The sequence below is a fragment of the Wolffia australiana genome, chromosome 8, assembly GCF_029677425.1.
Source record: "Wolffia australiana isolate 7733 chromosome 8, ASM2967742v1".
Taxonomy (NCBI): domain Eukaryota; kingdom Viridiplantae; phylum Streptophyta; class Magnoliopsida; order Alismatales; family Araceae; genus Wolffia; species Wolffia australiana.
In genome coordinates this window covers 6,163,265-6,188,953 of record NC_135842.1, presented here as the reverse complement: position 1 = coordinate 6,188,953, position 25,689 = coordinate 6,163,265, and the positions used below count along the sequence as shown (strand labels likewise).

General features: G+C 36.8%; 1 protein-coding gene across 2 annotated transcripts; it reads right to left on the bottom strand.

Annotated features, from left to right (window-relative positions):
* Window positions 1–22,664: 22,664 nt before the first annotated feature.
* Window positions 22,665–25,425, bottom strand: LOC144706924 (inactive beta-amylase 9-like). 2 transcript variants are annotated; one of them, XM_078580014.1, is made up of 4 exons: window positions 24,948–25,425; window positions 24,073–24,555; window positions 23,000–23,905; window positions 22,665–22,913 (listed from the first exon to the last, which is right to left on the bottom strand). In XM_078580014.1, the coding sequence occupies exons 1-3, from the start codon at window positions 25,197–25,199 to the stop codon at window positions 23,018–23,020; spliced, it is 1,623 nt and encodes a 540-aa protein (XP_078436140.1). In that variant the 5' UTR covers window positions 25,200–25,425; the 3' UTR covers window positions 22,665–22,913; window positions 23,000–23,017. The 2 variants fall into 2 exon arrangements, with proteins under 2 accessions (XP_078436140.1, XP_078436139.1); XM_078580013.1 differs by having other exon boundaries at window positions 22,665–22,921; window positions 24,948–25,424.
* Window positions 25,426–25,689: the final 264 nt, after the last annotated feature.

The following is a 25,689-nucleotide window of genomic DNA, read 5'->3' as shown; positions in this document are numbered from 1 at the left end:
TCTGCCATTTTACTCTGAACACTTGGTTTATGTCATGACACAAAATTAAAGGCTTGTAAGAATTCAGCCCACTTGGCATGCATGGTTAATATACTTTTGCGAGTTAAAGTAGTTACGACTTATGATCATAGAAAAGAATGCCTTTGGGGGAAATAGGTACTGGTGCTAGAGTTGGAAATTTTTTCATATGTTGAATATTAATATTTGGTTACATTCAGTCCTTCACTATAGAATGTGATAGGATGCCCATAATCATTGACAACATTATTTAAATGTATACCATAAGCATCATTGTGTGACTTTAAAGACAACATTAAATTCTAGGAAGAAAATTATAGGGGCTTGGTCTAATAGGTCCTTGATTTTTGAAAAGGCACTATGTGCTGATAGTGTCCATAAAAATTTTCGTATCTTCAAATTGTCCATGACAGTATAATGATGAATATAAATTATTGATAAAATAATGGTAGAAGATCAGTTAATTACAAAAACATTTTGGGATTAACTGATATTACTTTGTCAACTATGATGAAACCCAAAAGGTTTACTTCTTTTGGTAGATTGTGCACTTCTTTTGGTTGAAAAATAACATTTGTTATTAAATAATTATACTAACTTATTTCATGGTGAAAATATATGTGGTGGCAAGCCAATCACACCTTCCACATCTCATTCAGAATTCCTTAATACAATCTAATCATTATAATGCAGTTACATTCATGATATGTCTTAGTAAATTATAATGAGATCATAATACACTGATGACTGGTCTTTATGCATTTTTTTGACATATTCTTATTCAAAGGGTACTCCAGAATAACATCAAAGTATCCACATAAATTACTTTGTGTAGTCTCACTCATATGATGAGTATGTCTGATCCCATAGCCATTAGTATATGGATACTAAAGATAGTCTGTGGGTCTTCTTTAGCAGAAATAGTTCACTGAATTGATTTTAAAAAATTTCTGAATGGTACTTGATAGGCCTTAAAAGTTGTTAGTCAAATTCAATTAATTATGTCATTAGAATTAGATTTATGTAATTAAGTTTTTAATGTTTCCCTTTATCAGAAAATAACAATAGTAAGATGAGAAAGGGGTCGATCCACATGGAGGAAAATTTTAAGAAATTCTCATGTTTTTATTTTGAATAAAGTTTGAGAAACCTAAGATGTACTTAGCGAGCTTCCCCGTTGTGCCTTATATTGTTGTGTAGTAACTAGAATGTGTTTATATTTTTATTGGAAATTAACTTTTTGGTCAAATAACTTCAGAAATGAAATTAATGACCTATAGTTTTAGTAAAACTGAGATCAACATGCTGCATCAAAAGGACTATATGAAATAATTTTTATGGTATTTATTGAGAATCATTAAGAAAATAGTTGGATTTTAGGTTGGGTAGAGTAGATATGGAATTGAATTTTTCAACAATTATTTCCAATTCTAAAGAGAGAGAAGAGGAAATAACCTAGAGAGAGAATATAGAGAAAAATGGGGGAAAAATAGTTTTAGGTTAAGTTCGAATTGGATGTACAGATCTAAGATAACAGATGAGATGAGAAACAAAGAAGCAACATATTTTAGATCTAAAATCTTGAACCAGAATCAATATGCAATGCTCTTCACCACTCAAAAAACATCCAAAGGCACTTATATCTCGCCCATGCCTTGGCGTTTTGGAAACATTCAAGAAAGTATTCGAAGGTGAAGAAGAAAATTACCAAATCAGCTCAAGAATCAAGAAGACTCGACTTCAGAGGCAGCTATTGTGTCCTTCCTAGCCAACCAAGTTGGGGGAGAGCTTCCTTGGTGCTTTTCCGTTCTTTCTGATCTTTTTTTATGATCCAACCATATGGATCATAGAGGATGAAAAGATAAACATACCCTCAAAATTTGGGCCCAATTTAACGGTTAGATCTCAATATATTGCAATTTTAATTTCATTTAATCTCATCCATTAGATTCATTTTTTATCTCCTCCACATGGGCATGACTCAGACAAAAAATGTGTTGTGATTCGCCAGCGAGTTTCCTTATTTTATCTGCCATCGGATCATGTGCCACCACTTGTCATATGCATTAAATACAAAGTAATACCGAACCGATAAACGATAAAGAAAATATACCTATTGGACATCTAAGATTGTGCCACATGTTCCGATCTGTGTTGTCACATGTTGTGTAATTAATAGTAAAAGGTAATTTAGAATTATTTATATGTTCAAACAAAGATTGATCTGCCGCGTGCATTTATTGCACGAAAAAATGAGGATTTTTTAATCAGGCCACGTTCGGGTTATCATTGCATTTAATTATAAAAATAAAGGTTAATCTTGAGCGCCACGCCGTGTGTGCTAAATAATATCATTATTGGATACCTATGGCAAAGGGGATGAATAAGAGAAAAGAAGGAAGGTTCAGAAGAAAGTTGACCTGAAATATAAAAACTACCTTTAAATATGGAAAAATCGTGAAATCATAATAAAGGCTATTTTGGTATGTTTGACTATGATAACATGCAAATATGTACATTAGGACACATATATTAATGTAATATGCATGAGTATTCAAAGTTATTTTTCAAGTTATTAGTATTATACCAAATTGTCAATCAGGTTTATTCATGTCACAACTGTGTAAGTGGTCCTTAGACCTCAGACACCAAATACATCTTGTGGATGAACTGTTATACTTTGACTATGAAATATGAGTTCATAATCATGGAATTCTAAACAGTTTGACATGGGGGGCCAATAGAATTTCACAAAGATGATTTAGTGGTCAAGATGGAATCATCTGTTGTTGGTAAAAGAAGAGATAACTCAAGGAAGAGAATGTAATCAAGTCCTTGGCTAAGTTAGTTGAATGTTAGATAACAATTATCTGATACTTTTCAAATGCATCAGAACTAACTTAGATGACTAATTAAGGTAAGATTGTTGACCATATCCAAATTCATCCTAGGAGCATCAAGCGGATGAGGGATTATATGCACATGATAACATATGGCAAACAGATCCCATGATTAAGTCAATACACAATCATTTGTATATTCTAGAGTACAATGTATAGCTTTGCACCACATGAGCTGGAGACTAGGCCTATTGTTTGGTTTAAAATTGAGCCCTCATTAATTAATCTATACAATGATATAATAAATTAATTTTGACGGCCAATAAAAGTTATAGGGCCATTGGAGTCATTAGTAAGACTAATAAATGGGCCTAGAGGTTCCCATGCAAATGATCGTTTAGACATTAGAATGTATACTTAATGTTTAGGGTTTTATGAAAAATTTCCACATAGTATAGATAGGTGAAGACTATGAATGAAATTCATGTAGGGCAGAATGGTGTGGGCCTCCCTTTCTTGTCCCTTCACCCTTTGGTTCCTCTCTATTCCTGATGCAATCAAAATGGTGTAACGATTGATGATGGTGGAGCATAAATGGGGCTTGTTAAGGACAAGAAGGTTGGACATGTTAGGGATCATGTGGATATGTCTAGTGGCTGCACACTCTATCAGCTCAACACCTCTCACTCGAGGATCCAAGAAATCATGGATCCACTTTTTAGTTGTCATTTTGATTTCATTATCCATCTTCCGTTGCATGAATCCCTTGTGTTTCATTATCCAAGTCAAGGTTGTATAACCTGACATGTGAGGTGCATTGTGTTTTATTCTCTAGTCTAACCATAGACTAGTCATTGTTGTTAAATGACGCGTATCATGTGTAACTTGTTCTTTGTGGATGAGCTGTAGTGATGTAGTTGGTGATGAAGGTAAACGGGGGGTGGTGGCTTGTTCTTGCTCTTTTGGAAAAATGGTGTGAAAATCCATTTAGCTTTGTGGGTAAAGGTAAAAGAGTTTTACTATGAAGGATAACCTTCAAAGACCCAATATTATACTACCGACTTCCATTGGCAAGACATCTAACCTTGCATCATCTAAATAAGATGAGATTTGTAGACTGAATAAGCAGAGTTGTGTGACAGGAATGAATTCAGAATCAAGCCATGCAACCTAATAAAACACTGGACATGAATTTTTATGATACTTTCAGTTTCGTGATTGCTCCTAGGGGATTATCGCTGATACTACTTCCATGACCAATGATGATCATTTAGTGATTTGAACCTACACAATTGTAGTTAATTGAAAAGACGCAGATGTTTGATATGGTTAAGCGATTGATTAAGCAAGCAATGTATAACATTGATACTATCCATCTCATCAATTGGTTTGCAAAATTCTTGCATAACCACATATTCTTTCTCTTCAATGTACTTTTCACCTTCTTTGGCAAAAACACTATGTGAGGTAGAGCGCTCGTAGGTTATGATCATAGACCAATCCAGCAATGTCTAGATACCACCTAGGGGGAATTATAAAACGTTTAGTATTTTCAAGAAATCTTATGCAATGAGTGAGGGTAAATATTCCACTATTAAACGGCTGACTTATCCACGACCAAGAAATAAGAGAAAAGCATAAAACAAGTATACCTTGGTATGTCATTGATAGGCCTCATATGCCAGAAGCATTTTCACATCCTCTAGTGGTGTTGGTATTTGTAGGAGAGGAGGTATTATCATCCCCTTCATCAAATGTTATTGCAAGAGTGTTGCGATGAAGATAGAACATGTGTAGGTCATTGTGCATGGATGTCGCCAACATCTATGCTATGCACCATTCTTGTGTGGTCCATCGAGGAAGAGGATGTGTAGTGTGTGACTAGCTAGTTTGTGAGTCTCTTAGTACAATGCCTACCTCATGGGAGTAAGTTCAAGATCATACAACCTAGTTGGTGAGCACGTCTATTGTCTGATTCAGCTTACAATAGCTAGTGGAAGATATAAGTAAGTCCCAACACAATGATAACATCAAACTAAGCCAGAAAATGTACTTTCTATTATTTTTCTGCTTATGTTTAAGTTTGTAACTTAATTATTCACCATTTAACATTAAAGCGATGTAATTCTGATTTTTCTAAGTTTTTTCTGTAGTTTATTGATTTCGGAAACTAACCCTTGCTGACTGCTTAAATTCAAGTGGATTTTTCTCACAAATTCGGGGAATTTTATTTGAAATCTAAGACTTAGGTGAATGAAACAATGGATTTTGGATGCATATAGGAGGAAATGAGAGGGCCAAACCATGTCCTGGACCAAAACAAAAAGTCCAAGCCATGCAACATATAATAAAGAGATGGCCAACACATAAGAACTTCACTCTTTAAGACCATTTAACCTTTTTCTTAAGAACATGTCAAATAAAGCCGAGAATGGTAGAACTATTCTGTAATTTGATCTAAAAAATTCAAGTTTCAAGGCCGGAAATCAAGTAATTATAACCCTCAATTTGTTGGATTTCTGCTCACTACTTTTTGGTGGGCCTGGTCCATCAGATTTCCTTAATCTATTCTTTTTATACAAGAGTGTGGGAGAGAGGGTTCAAGATTGATCAATATTCATGGAGAAAAAACTCCAATGAGCCTCTAGGGGAAGTAACCGAAAGGTTTGTGGGATCTTCTATCTTTTTCACTTTGATTTTTTTTTCATTAACTCTAGGTAAATGTTTCGTCAGGTAGTCCAGAAATCAAGTTTTCCAATCCTGCAAACTGTTTCCACAAATTCAATAACGTAAATTACCATCCTTAGATGAAGCCCCAAGGCAGAGACTGACCTTATGGCCATCCAAACCAATCACTTGTGATCAGAAGAGACACTGATCTACAGGGTTTGAACCACACTAATTTAGTCAAATCAAATTGACTGGTCCAAAACAAAGTGAACGGCTCAAACTAACCAACTAGCTAGAACGAAAACAACCAAAAGAGTCAACTCTATCCAAATAGTCAAACCAAATCGACCAATGACAACCAAACCAACCAGCTCCAACCAAACTGACTAGCTTAAACTAAACCGACTGGCTTGAAATGAGTTGTTTCCAATCAAACTGACCCCTGCAAACCATTGAGTTGGAACTGTGTCCCAACTGATAAGTTCAAACCGATATGACCAAAAACTGAATTCTTAATTTTAATTTTAGAAAATTCCATAAAATTCTCAAAAATATATTTACATTATTAGAATATAAAAACACTAAAACAAAAATTTATTTCATATGTTTAGATTAGTTTTCACTAGTTTTCTCTCATTTTTTATTGAAATTAATAATTCCAAATTTTTAAAAATCCACAAATATAGAAAAATGACTCAAAATATTCTAAAACAGATTTTTTTAAAACTTTACAATCTCATTCATCACCCACTACCTGGTTATTCAACTCCTCTGATTGCATAAGTCAAAACCCTAAAATGAACTATTTTAGCCCAATCTCTGGTTTATCATCCTATAACATGTCTTGTCCTTCCAAATTCTCTATAGACTCTTTAGTTCAGCTTTGATCACATTATCTTGTGAAATATGTTGTGTGTAACTATGAGGTTTGTATTTTGGCATATAGCTAATAGATGATGAAATCTTCTGAATGTATAACATTGTCAATTTAATGTGTGTCACTAAGACATAGGAGATTGAGCATGCGAAGAGACCACATGAGACCGCATGCTACATTGGAAATTGTTAATGGGAAGGCCTGAGTCAAAGTAAAATGGCAATGGGGCTGATTTGGAGGGCCTTCAAATACATTTCTCATTGGAAGATTTCTACCAGAGAATGGGTTTTTGAGAGTTCGTTGTAGTCACTAACTAGGGATTGAGCATCAAGTTTCTTGAGGAAAGACTCTAAGATTAGGCACAATAATCTTATAATTGAGGGAAATAAATTCACTATATTCACTGGTTAATATGATTGTTTGAAGGTCCCCACATAATAAAAGCTCTCTTTTTATAAAACCCCATCAAACAGTAAAAAAATGAGATCGTGACTTTTGTGGTTTTATAAGCCTCATTCATATTTACCCATATAACAAGACAATATCTCCCCCAAATTTAGTATTCTTTAGGGCCCTAGGACCCATCAAAACTTGGTGACTCAACTTTATCTATGTGATACTCATGACTGGCGTTCTCCTAACGACTATTTCTGCCTCATAGTGGCATCTTGATTCTTTACCACGCAGGGGTAACAGTCTCCCTTCCATAATAGTGAATTACCTTTAGAATCATAATATGAATGATAATTTAGTCCATGATGAGTTTCTTCAATATGTTTTCTGAAATTCTTGAATCCAAGTGGGCATGGTTTCTTCTTTCAAGAGTGAAGATTTAAGGATTAGGTGCTTAATATTTGGCTTCTAAATAGGTAAAAGGAAAAGGAAAGAAGTGTACTGATAAAGCAAGTTTGGATGTGTTAATGTCATCATTTCTAACTATACTTTAATCAAATGATATTTTGGGAGTGTTTCATCTTGCTCTAAGATGTACATCAGAGAGTAATGTTGTCTCCTCGGGGATTGGCTCTTGAAGGCAGAATTAGTTGTTATTTAAAAGATAGGGATAATGACTCTATATTGCTAAGACTAATCGGAAAATTTAACTTATCATTGTTGAAATTCCAGATAGGAAAACTTGGGAGGGGATCTTTGAAGTCATTAAAGTGCAAATAGAGAGGCAATGAAGGGAGTGAAAATTAACAAGAATAAACTTAGAATAAAATCTTAAGTGATGAAAATCAAAGACTTCACTAGGTGTTTGTAGAAATTTCTAAGGGGAAGTGAGAGTTTATATTAGTTTTTATAAATAAAGTTTACTCAAAGATGGAAAGTTTTATTATGATAATATATATATTAGAGAATTATGGTCATTTTTATCAATTTTATAGAAGTCGAGTTACAGAAGAGACTACTGAATAATATTTTGAAAAAATGTGAGTATAAATTATTCGACGAAATGCCCAAGTGAACAAGAGTAGTGATATAATGTTTTTCATGCAGAACACAGATGAGTTTTGGATACTTATTATCATTAAATCAACAGAATAAGACGTGTGACTGTTTATGGTTGTTATATATTTTTTAGAGATTTTAATTGGTTTAGAATTATTTTAAAAGAATGAAATAGCATTTGTTTGGAAAGCAACACAGATGAACTGTTTGATGAATTGTGCATGAGGAAAATTCTCCACATACGATGTGAAATTTGTGCTCTGGTAGTATGTGAGCATCTCCTAAGTTTGCTTTGAATCATATAAATGTTCAATTATTACTTTTGGGTTCATGTTGACTCACCAGAATTCTCTGCCTTTTTGGGGTCTTCAATAGCTTCAGACCTTCCTCTGCCTGAGTCATCCTCTAGGTGAGCCCTCGGTCCTCTGATGGAAAGTGATGTAAAACATAGAAATTCGGTGCGCTAGGGGCATTTTGATCATTTCCCTTTACATGCATCTCTTTCTACACATATAAATAAGCTGGATAGTTATGTCTCCTGTCTCATCACACATCCCTGATTTTTAGAAATGATCCGTCACATGTCACATGACATCGTGTTATATTAACAAATAAAAGACTTTTTCGTTTAAGCTTTTTAAGAACTATTATTGAGAACTAAGTTTGTGAGACTTAGATTAGCTTAATTTAAGAGAAATATTTTTATTACTCAGAACTCCCTCTCTCTCTCTCTCTCTCTCTCTCTCTCTCTCTCTCTCTCTCTCTCTCTCTCTCTCTCTCTCTCTCTCTCTCTCTCTCTCTCTCTCTCTCTCTCTCTCTCTCTCTCTCTCTCTCCCTCCCTCTCTCTCTATCTATCTATCTCTCTCTCTCTATCTCTCTATCTCTCTCTCTCTCTCTCTCTCTCTCTCTCTTTCTCTCTCTCTCTCTCTCTCTCTCTCTCTCTCTCTCTCTCTCTCTCTCTCTCTCTCTCTCTCTCTCTCTCTCTCTCTCTCTCTCTCTCTCTCTCTCTCTCTCTCTCTCTCTCTCTCTCTCTCTCTCTCTCTTTGTGACTGTAGGTATATCGCTCTATCTCTCTCTTGATGCCACATGTCGCCATTCAATTCGCCTAACGGTGACAAATCATAGCGCCTGATGATGATTGACACCAGCCAATCATTAGTTAAGTTAATGATTGGCATCAGCCAATCATTGACCAGGAAATCATCACTTCCCGACTCGCGAAGTGATGATTGCACTAATGACTAACACATTTTTTATGAATTTTTGGCGCAGGGTGACGTGGTACATTTGTGTCCACTCATTTTAAAAAAAAATTAAAAAAGAGAAGAAATAAGAAAAAGGGTGATGTGGCGCACTGACGCGCCGCCCCATCAGCCTCGAGAAAGAGTTTTTTAAAGCTTTTTCTTTTGTTTTTTTCCTTTTTTAACTACATGTGGCGCGGAATACAAAAAGAGCCTGTGCGGAATACAAAAAGTGCATAATCTCAAGGGCTTTGACTTTTTAATGGAAACACAAAACAAGGACGATGATGAGGAGAGAGAATGAAATCAAGGGCTAGGATTAGCTCAACTTCAAACGACCATAACTTTTGATCTAAAACTCAGATTGAGCTGAAATTTTCAACATTGCTTCGTCTTCCTCTCCTATTTCCATCCATACCCTATGATCTATAAATAGAAGCCTGGATCATTATGAAATTCATCTTGAACTTGCTTCCTACTTGTATGGGGCGATTGAAAGATAGTGAGTTTTGAGATCCATCAAGTGTGTTCTTGGTGTCTTGGGTGTATGGGAGAAGCATAAGACAAGAGGAGGAGCTTACTGGCACTCGCAAATCGCCGTGATCCTGGCAGATGGTAAGGATCTAAGATAAGTGTCTTCGCCTTACGTTGTTTCTCTCCCAACACATCATTATCATAATTATAGTTTTTATCAACTTTTCATTTTTCATTTCGCTTACTTACGTCCCCATTATCTCATCTCTATCTTTAACATCATACGTGCATTCGATCACTATAGTATCCGTCGCACCATCCACCTTATTCCCGTAACACTTCACGCAATTCTACTGATATTTCCTCAATATCACTATCTCACCTATTATATTATTGTATTTATCTCTTCTCATACTGATTATCACTATAGTGAGAAAATTAAATCCTTAATCATCGTTCCCTGTGGAGATGATCCGTACTCATCACTAACTGAATATTCTTAATTAAGTACAGTAAAATATAATTGTTATTGAATAATCTCAGGTACCAACGACGAAATTAAAACCCTAAAATTAATATTATCATCTCTCTCCCTTTGCTTCTCTCTCACTCTCTAGCTCTCTTTATATATCTATCTACCCATTTATCTAACTATCTCTCTCTCCATCTGTCTCACCATCTTTTTCTATATCTCTCAATTCATTCATCTCTCTCTTCATACATCTGTATCTATATCTCTCCATCTCTTTATCTCTTTGTGACTCCATCTCTGTTTCACCATCTCTCTATCAATCTCTCTATCCCTCCATATCTTTTTCAATGTCTCTCTCTATGTCTTTGTGCCCTCCGTCTCTCTCTTTCTATCCCTTGATCTCTATATGTATCTCTCTATCCCTCCATCTCTCTCTCTTTCAATCCCTCAATCTCTATATGTATATATATTCCTCCATCTCTCTCTGACCATCCCTCTCTGTTATTCCTCTCTTAATACATCTGTTTCTTTATATCTCACTCCCTCCATTTACCGTTCTCTCTCACTGTACCTCTCAACATCTATCTCTCATCATATATCTCTTTCATAGCCTCTCTATCTCTATTTATCTCGTCCTCCCTCTTTCTCACCATCTCTCACTTTATCTTCTCCCTCTATCTTTCTCATCGTCTCTCACTATCTATCTATCCTTCTCCCTCTCCCTCTCTCTCTCTAACCATCTCTCTCTAACTATTGTTGAAGACACACAAAATCCAGGTATGGTTTTCGACTAAGTTTGGCTTCAAACTCAGAGCCTATTTGAGTCAAAATGAAGGCTTCAGACTCAGAGCCTATCTAAGCCAAAATGGTGACTTCAGACTCAGAGCCTATCTAAGCCAACTCAAAGTGGAAATTCAACCAATAAGAAATAACTTAACAGGAAACCAATTCAATAAGGACACATAGCCCACTTCAATAATAATAAAACTATAAACATAAAATGAATAAACCAATCAGGATTCAATTCATAGATCAGCAAATAAGAACACATGCCGCTTAAAGAAAAAACTACATGGATAAAGAAAACTCAAACATAGCAAAATATGTCGTAATGGTCAACTTGTTATTACGGCCTATACGACCTCTAACTGACCACCTTTCCTTTATGGCCTTAATGGCCTCCAAATCACAGGACGATCACCTTCTTTTTACGGCCTCAATCAGGTCTTAGATCACTGAATAAGATTATTTTATCTTCTCTTCTCTTGCCTTTCCATCCTTCTGTCTATCTTGTTAGTTTCTTTCATGGTATCAAAGCCAATTGCTTAACAGTATCAGACTCCCATCAAGATGGGAGATTCAAGGCCCAATGTTGTAGGAGCCCCAAAAACTCCAATGAATATTGTTGCTGCATGCATGACTACCTCAAATATTCTTCACTCTAGTATGTGCTAAATCCTAATTGAGGCATGCAATCAAACACATTTTATAGTCATTTTAGGTTTATTTTATGTGTATTACCTTCAACTTTATAAGAATTTGCATCTCATGCACTAAATGGAGAAAGTGATAAAAAATTTAGTTTTAGGTGGCTGCTAGGGCTGAGCCAGGGTGCAGCAGAGCCCAAGCCAACCATAGACAGGCGAATGTGGGGCCCTCAAGCACACCCGCAGCCAGGAAGGGGTTGCGCCCAGCACAAGCCCCCACAACCTGACACGGAGCCCACAAAGGCCCATGCACACCTGAGAGAGGGAAGTCTTTTATTTATTTCATACATTACCATCACAGGCATTTATATAATGTTACTTATTCTTGAATTTTCTGCTATGGGATTCAATTAGACTTTCTAAGAGAAATCACAAAGTATTAAGTTTATTAAATAAAAGACTTATGATACCTGATTCCTAAATTAATATAAGTTTAGTAAAAGGTAAGAAGAAGAATGAAGCGTTACTTCTGATGGGGAAATAGGGAATTAGTGAAAACGTGGAACATAAGTAATGAGCAATAAAACAGTTATTTATTATTAAGTTTACTATCTTTTGTAGGTGGGATAATGAAATTTATTTTTAGTATTATAACGAAGAAAAAGAGTAAGATAGGTACTGGAAAATTATTTGTAGATTTTGAATTAAGGCATGATTTATAACTTATTGGTTAAGATATTTTTCTTAGTACAAGATATTGTTGGTATTATTATTACTTATTTTTAAGTAATATTTAGGTTACATGTAAGATAGGGGTTGTAGAGCAAGTAAAGTAATATTAAGATTTAAGGGAATAGTGAATAAGGGTATTTTTATTTTAATTAGAAATATAAGAGGAAGGATGGAGAGGAAAAGGGATAAGAATTATGATGATAGTAAGAAAGATACTATTTGATTATATATAGATTAAGGAATTGGAGAAAGATTATGAATACGACAAGAATTAAGATAAATATAGAATTTAAGGAATGAGGTAAAGAGGGAGACGTACAAGATGGTAGAGATTAATAAGATTGATTAAGAGATAATTATATGCGTAACTAGAGGATAAAGTTGGCAGATGGTAATAGCAGATACATTAATTATTTATGAATTTAGGTTATATGATTCATGCCAGCACATTACATGGGCATTTTGGACTTCCTCCGCTGCCTTTTAAAGCCAGCCAAGCCTTTTCGGAGTTGTCATAGGCTCTGATTTGGCTGGGTGAGCCCCATACAGGTCGTCCCACTCAGCTCTGAAATCATATCAGAAGATGGTGATTTATCATCAAGAAGACCCCTTTTAATGCTCAGGATAGATCTCCAATTTTCGTATATTGTGGTTTGGCCTTTGAGGTCTTTTGGGCTCACATTCCCCCCCCCCCCTTCCCCACATAAGAATCCACCATCCAGCCAATGGAGATGATAGCTGCAATTAAATCATATTCATGGTCCTCTCTTAAATGATGCACCCAAGTGCCACATCTTCCACCCCATCAACCACCCCATCAGCTCCATCCACGTTGTCTTCTTGTCTTCTGATTCATCTGTCATGTGGCCTGACCGTATTCATCAGCGAGTGTTGACCAATCACATACCTGTAATATGAATAAAGGGAAAGTAATGTAAGAGTTTTAAATCTCATTGTTTGATCCACATTGACAAGATCGAACAGCTTACATTAAGTCTGCATACTTAAAAATAGGCATGTTATGATGCGGGCTGAGGGCTACGTTGGCTTGAAGCCTGGTCACTATTTTATTTTTCTTTTCTTAAGATTGCAGCATGTTGGGCCGTGATTCTTCTCGTCGCATATTGGACAGCTCACTGTAGAGAAAAGAAAATCAAAGAGACGCATCCCTTATCAGAAAAACAAGAAAGATGCCTGCACACTGGCTCCCATTGGCTGTTGGCTATCTTGAGCACTATGTGCTCACTGGCTTGCGGATAGCTTGAGTGCTGTTGCGCTTAGCTTGCCTATGCTGGCCGCTGCACATCCCCACCCTTTTTGGCTTCTTATCCTATTATTTTACTTCCATTGACCTCTAAAAAAATATATTGATGAATTCTAGAGAAGATTAAGGCTAATTTTTTTGCTTATTTTAACAAAATTCATGAAATTCCATAATATAAAATATTAGACCTGTAAATCCTGAAAAAATCATAAGAAAAATTTTAAATTTAACACAATGGCTCAATTCATATATGAAATGTAATTTCTAATTAAAATGAAACTAATATCAACATAAGGATGCCAAAATAACATTTAAATGCATACGATGTCATGTATCAATTTGAATTTGTCACCACCCAGCACTACTGACAAACCAAGAGGTAATTTAAAGTATTTTGTGCATTTTAAATTTGAAAAAAATTAAGGAAACAAATACCCACAAATGATTACATTCAGTTATACTCATTGTTAAAAAATAATTGTACGAAAATATATAAATATATAACTTCCTATAAGTCCAAAAACAGTTATCATTGAAGTAGTACATTCAATGATTATTATTTCTGGGAATAAATACTTATGCAGGTATTATTATGATAGTATGATGATGAAAGGTGTAATGGATGGTGCATGAAGTGATTACAGTGTTTTGAAGTGTTGTGAGAAGATGATGAGATATAGCTAATAAAATAGCAATGACGAAGATTGAATTTTTTTAAGCAAGAATATTTATCCTAAGTTATTACACTCTATAGGGCCACGATATTTTTGGTTGCAAGTAAGCTCCTCCACTTTGTAATTACTCATACATAATCAGCCAGGACACCAAGAACATCTTTAAAAAGTCTCAACTTACTCTCTTTAAAATGTTTACAAATCTAAAAAGCAATTTCAAAGATGAGAAACATCACCTAATTTCAGGGCCTGGATAGAAACATGAAGGAAATACAAAGCTTCCCTAAAAAAATTAGCTTAATTGGCGTCATGGATTTTCAGATATCAAAGTTTAGATTTGGACCAATCATCACCATTGATTTGATAAAATAATATCTCTTCCTTGTCAGTGTCAATGTCACTTTACCTTAAGCAGTTTGTTGATTTTGCGTCGTTAATATTCTGAAAGATTCCTCAGCAATCATTCTTTCACATTTTTTATCATCCTTGATCGATGAATCAGAAATTTACATGTGTCCCTTCGTGGAATAACAGAAAAATAAAAAGAATTAAAAATCATTAGATGCATGACATGGGGATGCATCACTGTGTGTTATGTCCTATTAAAATGATTAAAGGAAACTGTGTGTTATGTCCTATTAATCACATTTTTATCATCACTTTGTGTTCTGCTTTTGATAAATGAACTAGGATACATGTCCTATTCACCATAAAAATGTGTGTAATTAATAAGAAATTAAAGGTATGATGTGGTCTCGGGTTTTGTGAGGCACCATGTCAATGCAATTTTGTTTTAAACCTAATTACTTGGAACCACTTAGCATAATAGTTTTTGAATTTTCAATAATCCAATAAAGATAAATTACCAATTTCTTAGAGCTAACACGTGTCTTTGTATTTCTATCCTCAAAATCATTTTTTTCTATCAATTAGAAAATTAAAAATTCGTCAACTCATGATTGGCCTTTATGTCATTGTGATTGCCGACCACTAATAACTACTTCTTATCCCACATATTCAACCTAGATATTTATGTTAGTGTATGATCTTAATTGTGCTACTGAACTAATTATTTCCTTTAGTCCCCGTTCTTAATGTGGGCTTGTCTTAATGCTCCCAATATTTTGTGATTACATAATGACATCTTTTTGGTATTAGTAACAATGTGCTATCATGACGTATTATTTTCATTTATAACCAATTTAAACTTTTAATTCACACAAATTTAATGCACATTATCACATTTTATCACATGTTTGCTCATTTTTTTTGAAATTATCGTTCTTATGATGAAATTTCCAGCTTTGGCCTTTCTAAAGGACAAACCTTGGTAGATTAATCCTTTCTTTTGAGTTCTATGATGTGCATGAGCCAAGTTAAGAGAATTCATGCAAAAATGGTTGTTTCACACCAGGCGCAGGCAACCTTAGAATGCCTGAATGAATCTTATTTGATATTCACGATTAATGATTCCACATCCGCCTGGAGATAGAAGAATTGGGTGAAATTTCACCCAATTTGGGGCAGCCAATAGGAGATATGCATGTGCGAAGTCGAGCAGAAATACCTATTTAATCCTAATTTTTATATTATTTCTTTTTCTATTTACATGCCTTTATTTTGAGATTTTATTGATAAAAAGAAGACAAAGTATTTATTTATCGTGCACATGGCAGTCACCACATGGGCACCGCGTAGACATGAACACACATGGAACTCACGTGCTGCGCTGACAACTACTCCATCAATTTCTATAAAATGGGTTCATTTCTCTCTCCATGCAAGTAAGAATTTGAGACATCTAGATGAGAAAAGTTTGAATTATTGCTAATAGCAATAGATAGTAATAACTGGTGCTAGTATCTTTAATAACTTGACAAAAGAATTCTGTAAAATCAAACCCCTCTTGTTGATAGTATAGTTTTTACAAACCAGTCTAGCTTCATATTTATCAATGTCACATTTAGGTTTCTACTTCAAACTATATACCCCCTTATATCCTCTAGAATGAAATTTTGGGTTCCAAGGAGCCAGGTTCCTTGTGTTGGGTTTCCTTTAACCATGGACATATGAACCCATATCTTATATCCAATTTTCATTTTTGGATGCAAAACTAAATGAACCCGCTTCTAACATCAATTTATGTACCCATCAGAATGTACGGTATTAGATGTTTAATAACAGATTATGTTAACTTTGTTATCCTTTAATTGAAGATCTAGTAGATGCCTGATTCTTATAGGATTTAAGGCCCACACCCTCATAAAGGTAGGCATCTTAAAAATTATTGGTCTTTAAGACAACACCTGGTTCAGTTGACTGATCCAAGGTATTCATTATGTCTTAGTTGGATTCTATGAGTTCACTAGGATCAAATTTCAATGAATTTCCTGGCGCTTCTGTAAAATCTGATTGATCATGAAGTGTGTAGTTGCATGAATTCAGGAATAATGGATAGAGTGGCATCATCATATTAAGTCAATGATATAGTATATGTTGATTCAACAACAGTTTTATGTTTTAAATCGACTATTTTAGGTTTGATGTGGTTATTTTTTGATACATCTCTTGGATGACATCTAAGAAATCTGGTGTTTTCATTTGTCATAGACAGAGACCGAAATGGAGAAAAAAATTCAGATAAAATAGCATGTTGAAAGATAATTAACTTTCATGTATGGAGTGAAGAGCATCTGCAATCGATGAGCATTGAATTATATCCCAAAACAAACATTTTTTAGATCTTGCTTCCAACTTTTGATGTGCATAAGGTCGCAAATATGGAAAACATAAGCAACCAAAAGGTCTTAACAAGCAGTCAGATTTACTCTAAAATAAGACTTTGCATTGTGACTTGGTTCAAAGTATGGGGATTGTCACTCTTTGGGTAAGGAAATAAGTGATTACCATGACTTCATCCCAGAATTTATTTCCCATACTAGTCTAATGGAGCATAGAAAGTGCTACCTTTACTAAATATATATTGCTGTTCAGATGTTTTCAGGAGTTTGTGAAAAAGACACCCTATGAACTATGTCTTGAGTTTTGAGATATGTGCATAGAGATTTCTACTCTCTATCCCAATCAGATTGTGACTATTTGATTTCAGTAGTTAATTTATTTCCTATCCATTTATGACATTCTATATATCTATATATATATATATTATAAATAAACTACATCATTTTTTCCTTTTAATAGGATAAATTCAAGAATATTTACTGATCTCATTTATAAACATAACATAATAAGAATAACCTGAATATAAAAAGATAGGTGATAACCCCAAAGGAGAGACTGAATTAGTTTCAAGCATTCACTGGACATATGGTGAGTCGAACAAAATGAAGGCTTATAATATTTATAAGCAATACATGAGTCACAGATAAAGTGTATGTTCAAATGGGTTACAGGGAGACCAAACTTCTTTATTATGTTTCCAAGATTCTTGGTCGGAAAAGTCTAGAGTGCCATGTTTCTCATGATGCACTCTCTTCAAAATGATAATAATTAATAACATGCTTTTAGAGAGCAAATTTGATTATTTTACAAGTTTATTTTCATTAGAAATACCATAACTGCATGATATTTAAGCTTTAAACAAAGAATGAAATTCTGATTTTCCCCAATCATTGGAATTGAATTTATAGAAAAATAAAATCCATAATATATGTACATGGATTTATTTAATTTTTTATATGGTTAATTTTATTTCATAACGATATTATGATTTTTTCCAATTTCTGGTTTTCTATGGAATTTTATGAATTTAATTCATAAATAAAATAATTTTACACGTCTACTTGTGGATTTAGTTAAATACTTGTAATGTTAAAGCACAAATGTTTTTCATTTAATCATTAGGTGTTACAGTCCAATTCCTTAAGGTTGCGTCCATTGATTGAGGTAGAAAAAAAATGTTTTTATTTTAAAATAAATATTATACTCATTTCAGCCAATGATGCCACAGGTTTATGAATCAGTTATATATGAAATACTTTTACATTAATATTTGCGCAAGCTAAAAAAATAGGAAGAGACTTTTCATAATTAATGCTCACTGTTACAAGGATATGTACTAGATAGAGAGAACAAACTGATTTATATTGGAATCAATGCCCCTTATGTGACTCAAGTGTGAATGTCGATTTGGAAAAATGTGATTCAATAATGGGCAAATGTATTTATTGCATTAAAAATTACATTGTGAGTTTTTTAAGTTTCTGGTACATGTGGCACAATAACAGTGGATTCTCGGTTAAATTTACAAATTTCATGTCAATGATTTTTTTTCCTCATATGTAAGTGATGGTGCACTCATGATTGGGTTAACATCACTATATTTACATGTTTATTCACATTAAAATGATTGCCTATATGTTTTATGAAAATATATTTTATATATTTGTGTGTGACACATTGCTGCATCACACTCACATTACTAAACCAAAAACTTGATTTGATGTTACTAAGGCAGCAAAAATGAGGAGATATAAATATAATCAAATCAATGGATAGGATTCATCAACCTTTACGACTTGATAATTGTTGATCCAAAAGGCAGATCAAGCTATAATTTTAAGGGTAGCTTCTTCTTTCTATTATCTATCTCCGTACATCTGTATCTATAGGATCTGCTTTTAAAAGATTGTCTTTGAAATCACTTCCTACCTTGGTGGGGGTATTGAAAGAGAGTGAGGTTTTGAAGATCCATCAAGTGTTTCTTGGTGTCTTGAGTGCTTAGAGAGTGGAAATAGAGAAGAAATATCAGCTTGTATGCATCATTAAAATGTCATGTTCTTGGTGAAATGTAAGGACATAGGGTAAGTTCCCTCTTCACATTTCACTTTTCCATCATCATCAGATCTCACCCCATCATCTCCGCCTCTCCTTATCATCTCCAATACTAAAACCTAATTTAATCCTTTCTTCACTTCAACTTATTTTTTCTCTTTTTATTTCCATTATCGCATCTTTTTGCTCTCATCCATCATGTTCTCCATTCTTATCAAAAAGTGACAATCATTTTCTCACCTAATTTAATCATTCTTGACGTCAACCAATTTATTTACTCGATATTCTCATTATGGCATCTTTTTGTTCTCATCCATCATGTTCTCCCATTCTTATCAAAAAGTGAAATACATCTTCCCTCACCCCACTATAACTTGTTTTATATGTATCTCCTGTCATCTCTCTTGGATCTTCATTAATTACATGAGTATGAAATTTTCAAAATATATTGCTTAAACTCAAAAGCATCAGCAACACAAATATAACCCTCATTTTGAGTTTATCAAAAGGCACATCTTTTAATAATGTCATCAAAAGGGAATTATGATGCAGAATCTTCAAGAAACCCGTGGTGAACTGTCCCATACCTTCTGTGTGTCTCATGTTTGTGGAACCAGGTCTTTTTCGGTTCCAGCTTAACTGAAGTAGGTGGGGCCGCTCCCGCTTTCGCGACTTAAATATGATGATTATGTGCGACACTGATGAGAAATGATGAGGAGAGAGAAATAATCAATGACCCATTTAGCTCGCACTATAAAGAAATCTAACAATACACAAGGAGTTTTGGGCTGAAAATTTAAGAGTAATTCTTTTTTGCCTCACTTATCCATTTATAGTATCAGATCCATAAATAGACCAATCCATCAATATAAAAAAGTAACCCTTCAATTTATTCCTAACTATCATTAGCATTCATATTTTCTCAATTCAAAATCTCATTTGGGTCTAATATTAAGTTTTAAGAGCAAATTATGGAAGGAACAATGATCTGATCAAGACTTGTGATGACGAGGTTAGTGTGATATCCTTTTTCCTAGGTTATCTTCTTTGAGGATAGCCAAGGTTTCACCATCACACATGCTGCTATAAACTAAACTCCTCGATTCTCTGGCGCATACCCGCCTACTCTCCGTTGCTATCATTAGTAATAAGACCGTTACATTTCCCCACTATGCCACTTGTATGTGCATATCAATCACCACCTCGGCTGCAATCTACAACTGTAAAGTTCATTCCACTCACTCTTCTTGGAATGATCCCCAATCACTCAGCTCTATTAAACTATTGTTTTGAGTAACTTAAATAGAGTTAATTATTATTGTCCACAAGAAAATTCCATAAATATTCTAAAATTATTTTATGAAATTTTGATAAATTAGGTTAATTGAAATAGCCTAAAAGATAAAAATGACCTAAATTATGCCTTTTTCAATAGTTTCCCCCAAATAGATTCAACCATTACTTATTCTATGCTGATAAGGAAAACTATTGATATCGTTGTATAAATGAAAAACATTAAAAAACATGGTATTAACCCCAATCTTTAGTTTCTCACAATGTATTCTGCTTTTTTGGTGGATGAAGCTCCAATTACTAGAGGTTGTCCTTTTTTGTTACTTGTAGGAGGATTGATGAGTTTTATTATCCTTCACAAGGCAAGAATAAGCTTGAAATGTGACATAAACAGCATTATATGAAGTTACTTTTGAATAGATAGAAACTTTTTGATTCTTTCAGGAACATAAAGAATATTTTTTAAATCAACTTTTTTATCATATGTTGCATTTTTTGAAGAACCAATAGCTACGATTTTTAAACCTGTACCATTGTAATTGTATTTTAGTTGACATGCTGTCAGAATTGAAATTTTCTTGAAAATTTTTCATGACATTCCTTACCTTTATGCCCTATTTGTGAACAAATTTGGCATCAGGGTTGACCTGTGTTTTCTGCTTCTTCCTCATCCTTGGCCAAAGATCTGACATAAGCCTTTGGTTTGATTATAATCCCTTCTCTGAGTGTATTATGATGACTGGTACCGTTGTGTTTTGATGTTTTTGGCTTCTGGAGGAAAAATATTTCTGTTTACCCCTTTTTGGTACATTAGATGTGCATATGAGCTTTTAGATTTGTCATAATTTCATCAAACTTAATATGATTGGTGTTTGAATTAATGATGACTCCAAAGTGGGCATACTTAATCATGATTCCTCCTCTCAAGAAAGTGAAGATCATAGATGCTTCACTTGATGACTGGTTCAAGTTATTCAATGATTAATATTTTCAGAGATTCATCTGTAGTTATTATACCTATATTTGTATCATATAATGACAGGTGAATTTCCATCACCCCAGCTTGATTCCTGCAGGGGTAGATATTTTCCAATATCTCCCATGGTTCTCTTGATAATATTGCTTTGCTTATGTAGGGATTTACGTATTTAGAGAGGGTGAAAGAAGAAACCAAAGATCTTGTTGAGCAGTCCTCCAACTCTTTAATTCAAGATGTTCAGATGTGTTTCCTTATGAATATGGGATAGAAATTGGGGAGATATTTCTTCATGTACTTCTTCAGATTTTAGAAGAGGCAGATTGAACTCTTCGATATCTTATAATTTTCATTGTTGAGATTCAAGGGCACTATTTGGGATTATTGCTGAGACTTTTCCTTCAGGAGACATACAAATCTGACTTGAAGATCACAGAAGGTGCAATGGGGAGAGAATTCACTTCAGCCATCTTGACCGTCGGATAGCTTGGATACCTTGTAAATAATCAAACAGACTCAAGAAGAACAACAAGAGAGAGGAGAGAGATGAGAGAAACTTAAAGGAGCATTACTTTTTGTGAATCATAGCATTACATGTGTATTTATATCATAATATATTACATTTCTCACGGAAACTTTCTATGTTCTAATCCTCGCATTATGAGTAAAAAGCTATGTCTAGATGTAATCCAGGCTGTTGATATATTTTCTGATCATTTGTCTTTCCTCTCAACTATCTTTGAACCTAGATTGAATCATGTCCGTTAGTTCTCTTAACGAGTGTGGGGTACATGGCCATTTGTTGGCAAAGGTTTATATTAAGTCCAATTGGCCTAGGCAGTTACTGACTGGGCTGCGAGTTGCTGACTCCTTAATAGAAACCTTTGACTAAGACTATGATTGGTTCCTCATAAGAAGATGAACCATGCAGAAGGGGAAGAATATCAGAGAACACATTCGGAATTGGCTTAGATGTCCAAACATCCCAAAAAATGTTTTATCCCAAACAGTGTATAGCAGTATTCTTGTATTTTTGTTGATTGTCAATGTCGTCTGACGTCAGGGATGACAATCTCCTCAACCAGATAAACACAGAGAGAGAGAGAGAGGGCCAATTGTTTTCCCAGATACAACCAGGCTTATGTAGGAGGGAATAGAGAGAAGGAAAAAAAAGTAAAGTGATAAGTTGCCAAAAAAGTAAAAGGATAGAAAGAAGAGAAGAAGACATGGGAGAGAGGACGTGAGAGACAGCTGTAGGAGATGAGAGAGAAAAAAGAGACAGCTGTGGGATAGAATGAGAGAGACATTCATACAAAAATCCAAGCCCATAGTACCAAGTCATCATCCCCCTCGTCATGCCTAAATCATAGATGACCTTGACGATTAGGAAATAGTCTTCACCCATCCGATTTCATAGCTGACTTACCATCATCATCATCCATGAGAGAGAGAACAGTAGATAGGCAATATTAAATACTTACACCATCTATACAACATTGTATTACTATAATTCCCATCCATTCATCATCCGTCATCCAGTTTTTCACTTTCCAAACAAGAAGAGATGACCCATGAGAGAGAGATAGAGAATAAGGAGAAGCAGATGACGATGACGATGATGATTAAGGATAAGAGAATTAGACAGAGAGAGAGGGGTTCTTCAAATGGAGCATTCTCGGCAGTCGATTATATTCCTCGTCCGGGTACATCTACAGAGCTAACACCATCACGGAGATAAACAAGGCCAGCTTATTTACAAGGAGAGAGAGAGAGAGATCAAGAGAGAGAGAGAAACCTGGTGGGTCGATGGAGATCAGGCTGTCTGCATCTCTCGGGCATTGGTCGTATCCGAGGCAGAGACGGAGAGAGGAATACCTGCATCACCCTCTACGGGCAAGTCCTCGGCGGGCAGCTCGGTCCAGTCCAGGCTCCTCACAAACTGAGTGAAGGCCGGAAAATGCTCCGGCGAGAAGAAGTAGGCGCCCATCCTCTGGTAAGTGAATTTTCCCACTGCCCCCTTCCCCAGCGTCTCCTTGATCTTCTCCAGCCCTTCCCTCTTCCCCCTGGCCGACTGGTTCTCCCCCCACACCCCCACGCCCCGTCTGTTGAACGCCCTCATCATCTCCCCCAACAGAGCCTCCGGGCTCGCCTTCATTGCCTCTGGCTGCAAACCGTCGCACAGGTTCATGCCCGGCAGCACCACGCCGCACCCGTTCCGCGCAAACACCTCTGCCATTGCCGCGTACCCGTCCCGGCCCCCGGCACTGTAGTACCCCCCCGCCAGCTCCGCCGGGCGGGCCCGGGTCCTTGACCAGGGGTGCAGCACCGGCACCTTACCATGGACCTGCACGGGCAGGTCCGCCAGCAGGCCCCCTGCCATGGACAGAACCTGGTCCCCATGCGAGACGAGGTGGTTCGCATACCAAGAGAGGAAGAAGTCCCCATAGGGAGTCTCCCATGACCCCCCCACGTCCCGAAAGAAGGCCGCCGAGTCCGGCGCCTGGCTGTACCCTGGCGCGTCATGCGGCCCGGCCAGCCCCCAGCACGGGTTCCCGCTGGCCTCGGCGTGACGCTTCAGATGGGCCAGCATGTTCTTGTCGTAGCACTGGAACTCCCCAGCACCGCTCGGCTTCCGGTTCCGTTGGCCCGCCATGGACGGGTACTTGAGCTCACCATCCGGGCCCAGCCCCACCAAAATATCCTGTCAGTAATGAAGGTTCGATTTAACCCAATTGATAAATTAAGCATTTATGTAACCCGATCGATCTAACCCAATAACATTTATTGACCAACCTTATTAATCAATTATATCAACAGATAGATTAATTAAATATAGATTGATTTAACCCAATCGATAGGTTCGGTTACCGTGATAGTCGAGCCCAGGAATGGGTGGAAGTTGTCACGGAAGCTTTGGAGGAGAGAGGAGTAGACTTGGAGGGGGGTCCTGCCATGGAGGACGGGGAGCTCGTCGACGGAGAGCGAGAGGCAGTCTCTGTAGAGATTGCCGGTGCGGTCCGTGAAGAAGATGCTGGGGTCTGAGTCACCGATGGCGGTGATCCACTGCGGGAGCGGGATGGCGGGATCGGACGACGAGTGCGTGTAGAGGGACGTGCGGATGAGGAGCCCTGTGTCTTGTATCATCTGCACCAAAGACAAGTACCCAGACCAGTCGTACTTGCCCATGGCTTCCTTCTCCACGATGCCCCACCAGACGGGCAGCTCTACGCCGTCGACGCCGAGAAGCTTCAGAGCTTTGAGCCCCGCGGCGATGGCCTTTGAGTGGTTCACCGTGTTGCAGTCCGAGACTGCGTCCGCAGGAAGCCCCACGAACAGCTGAGGGCGATCCACCTGCCCGAAGAAACGAAGAAATTGAAATCAGCAAATCTCGAGAGAGACAAAATTGCAATTTTTCCACAGCAAGAAAGAGTTTGAATCCAGCGAAAAAGTTGGCCTTCCGGTGTATATCTTTCGCTCTTGAGTCTCTGTTATAATTATCCTCAAGTATTCCGTTAAAGGAGACCGCCAAAAAAAAAAAACCTAGTCACTCTGGATTTTTCTTCTGAACCAAGAAAAAAGTTGTAATCCAGAGGGGAAAAAGTGGGATTTGAAGTTTCCGAATCGGAGAAAGTTGTAATCCAGAGTCTTTATACACTTTTCATGATAAAAAATTAGAAAAAAGAGAAAAATAGCGGCAAAAATCATCCGAACAACCGAAATCAAGACGAGGAAAAAGAACGCACCGTAGACCGCCGGAGGGCCTCCCCCCTTCCCCCAACTTTCTTCGCCTCCTCCGGCCGAACCGCGGCGCGCACACCGATCGCAACCCTGCGACACGTCGATCCGAGGGCGATGCGACACTTCAAACGCGAAATCGGCAAGGCGGCGCTGCTCCTCGTTCGCCTCGCGATCTGCGGATGCCCGTTCTGCACCTGGAGGATCATCCTCTCTGATCCGCCCACGCCAGCTTGCCTCCCTACCGCCGAAACATCCATGATCACGAGAAACTCCGAATCGAACCTCGATCGAGCTGGCGGATCGGGAATTAACGAAATCTCCTCCTCGATTCAACGATCGAGCACGCGAATTAGCGAAATCTTCTCCTCGATTCAACGATCGAGCAGGCGGATCGGGAGGATTCAAGCGAGAGGGATGAGGAGGGGAGAACAACGAGAAAATATCTGTGGAAGGAGGAGAAAGAACAACGAGGCGCGGCGCTTTCCTCCTGTGAACGATATTTATATAGGATGAAGAGATAGAGAGAGAAAAAGGCATCGCCACGTGGCAGATACATCGCCAACCGCACGATGCCATTGGTGGAGGGGCCCATGGGTGGGCCCCGCCCCGCCACTTTTTATCCCTCTCTAAAATAAGCCGTCGGGGAAACCGACTCGCATCTTGTGGCTGACGTTTTAAGACGTGGCTCGTTGGATACTTTACACGTCAGCTTTTTTAGGGTAATTGGTGGCCGTCGGATTGAGGGAG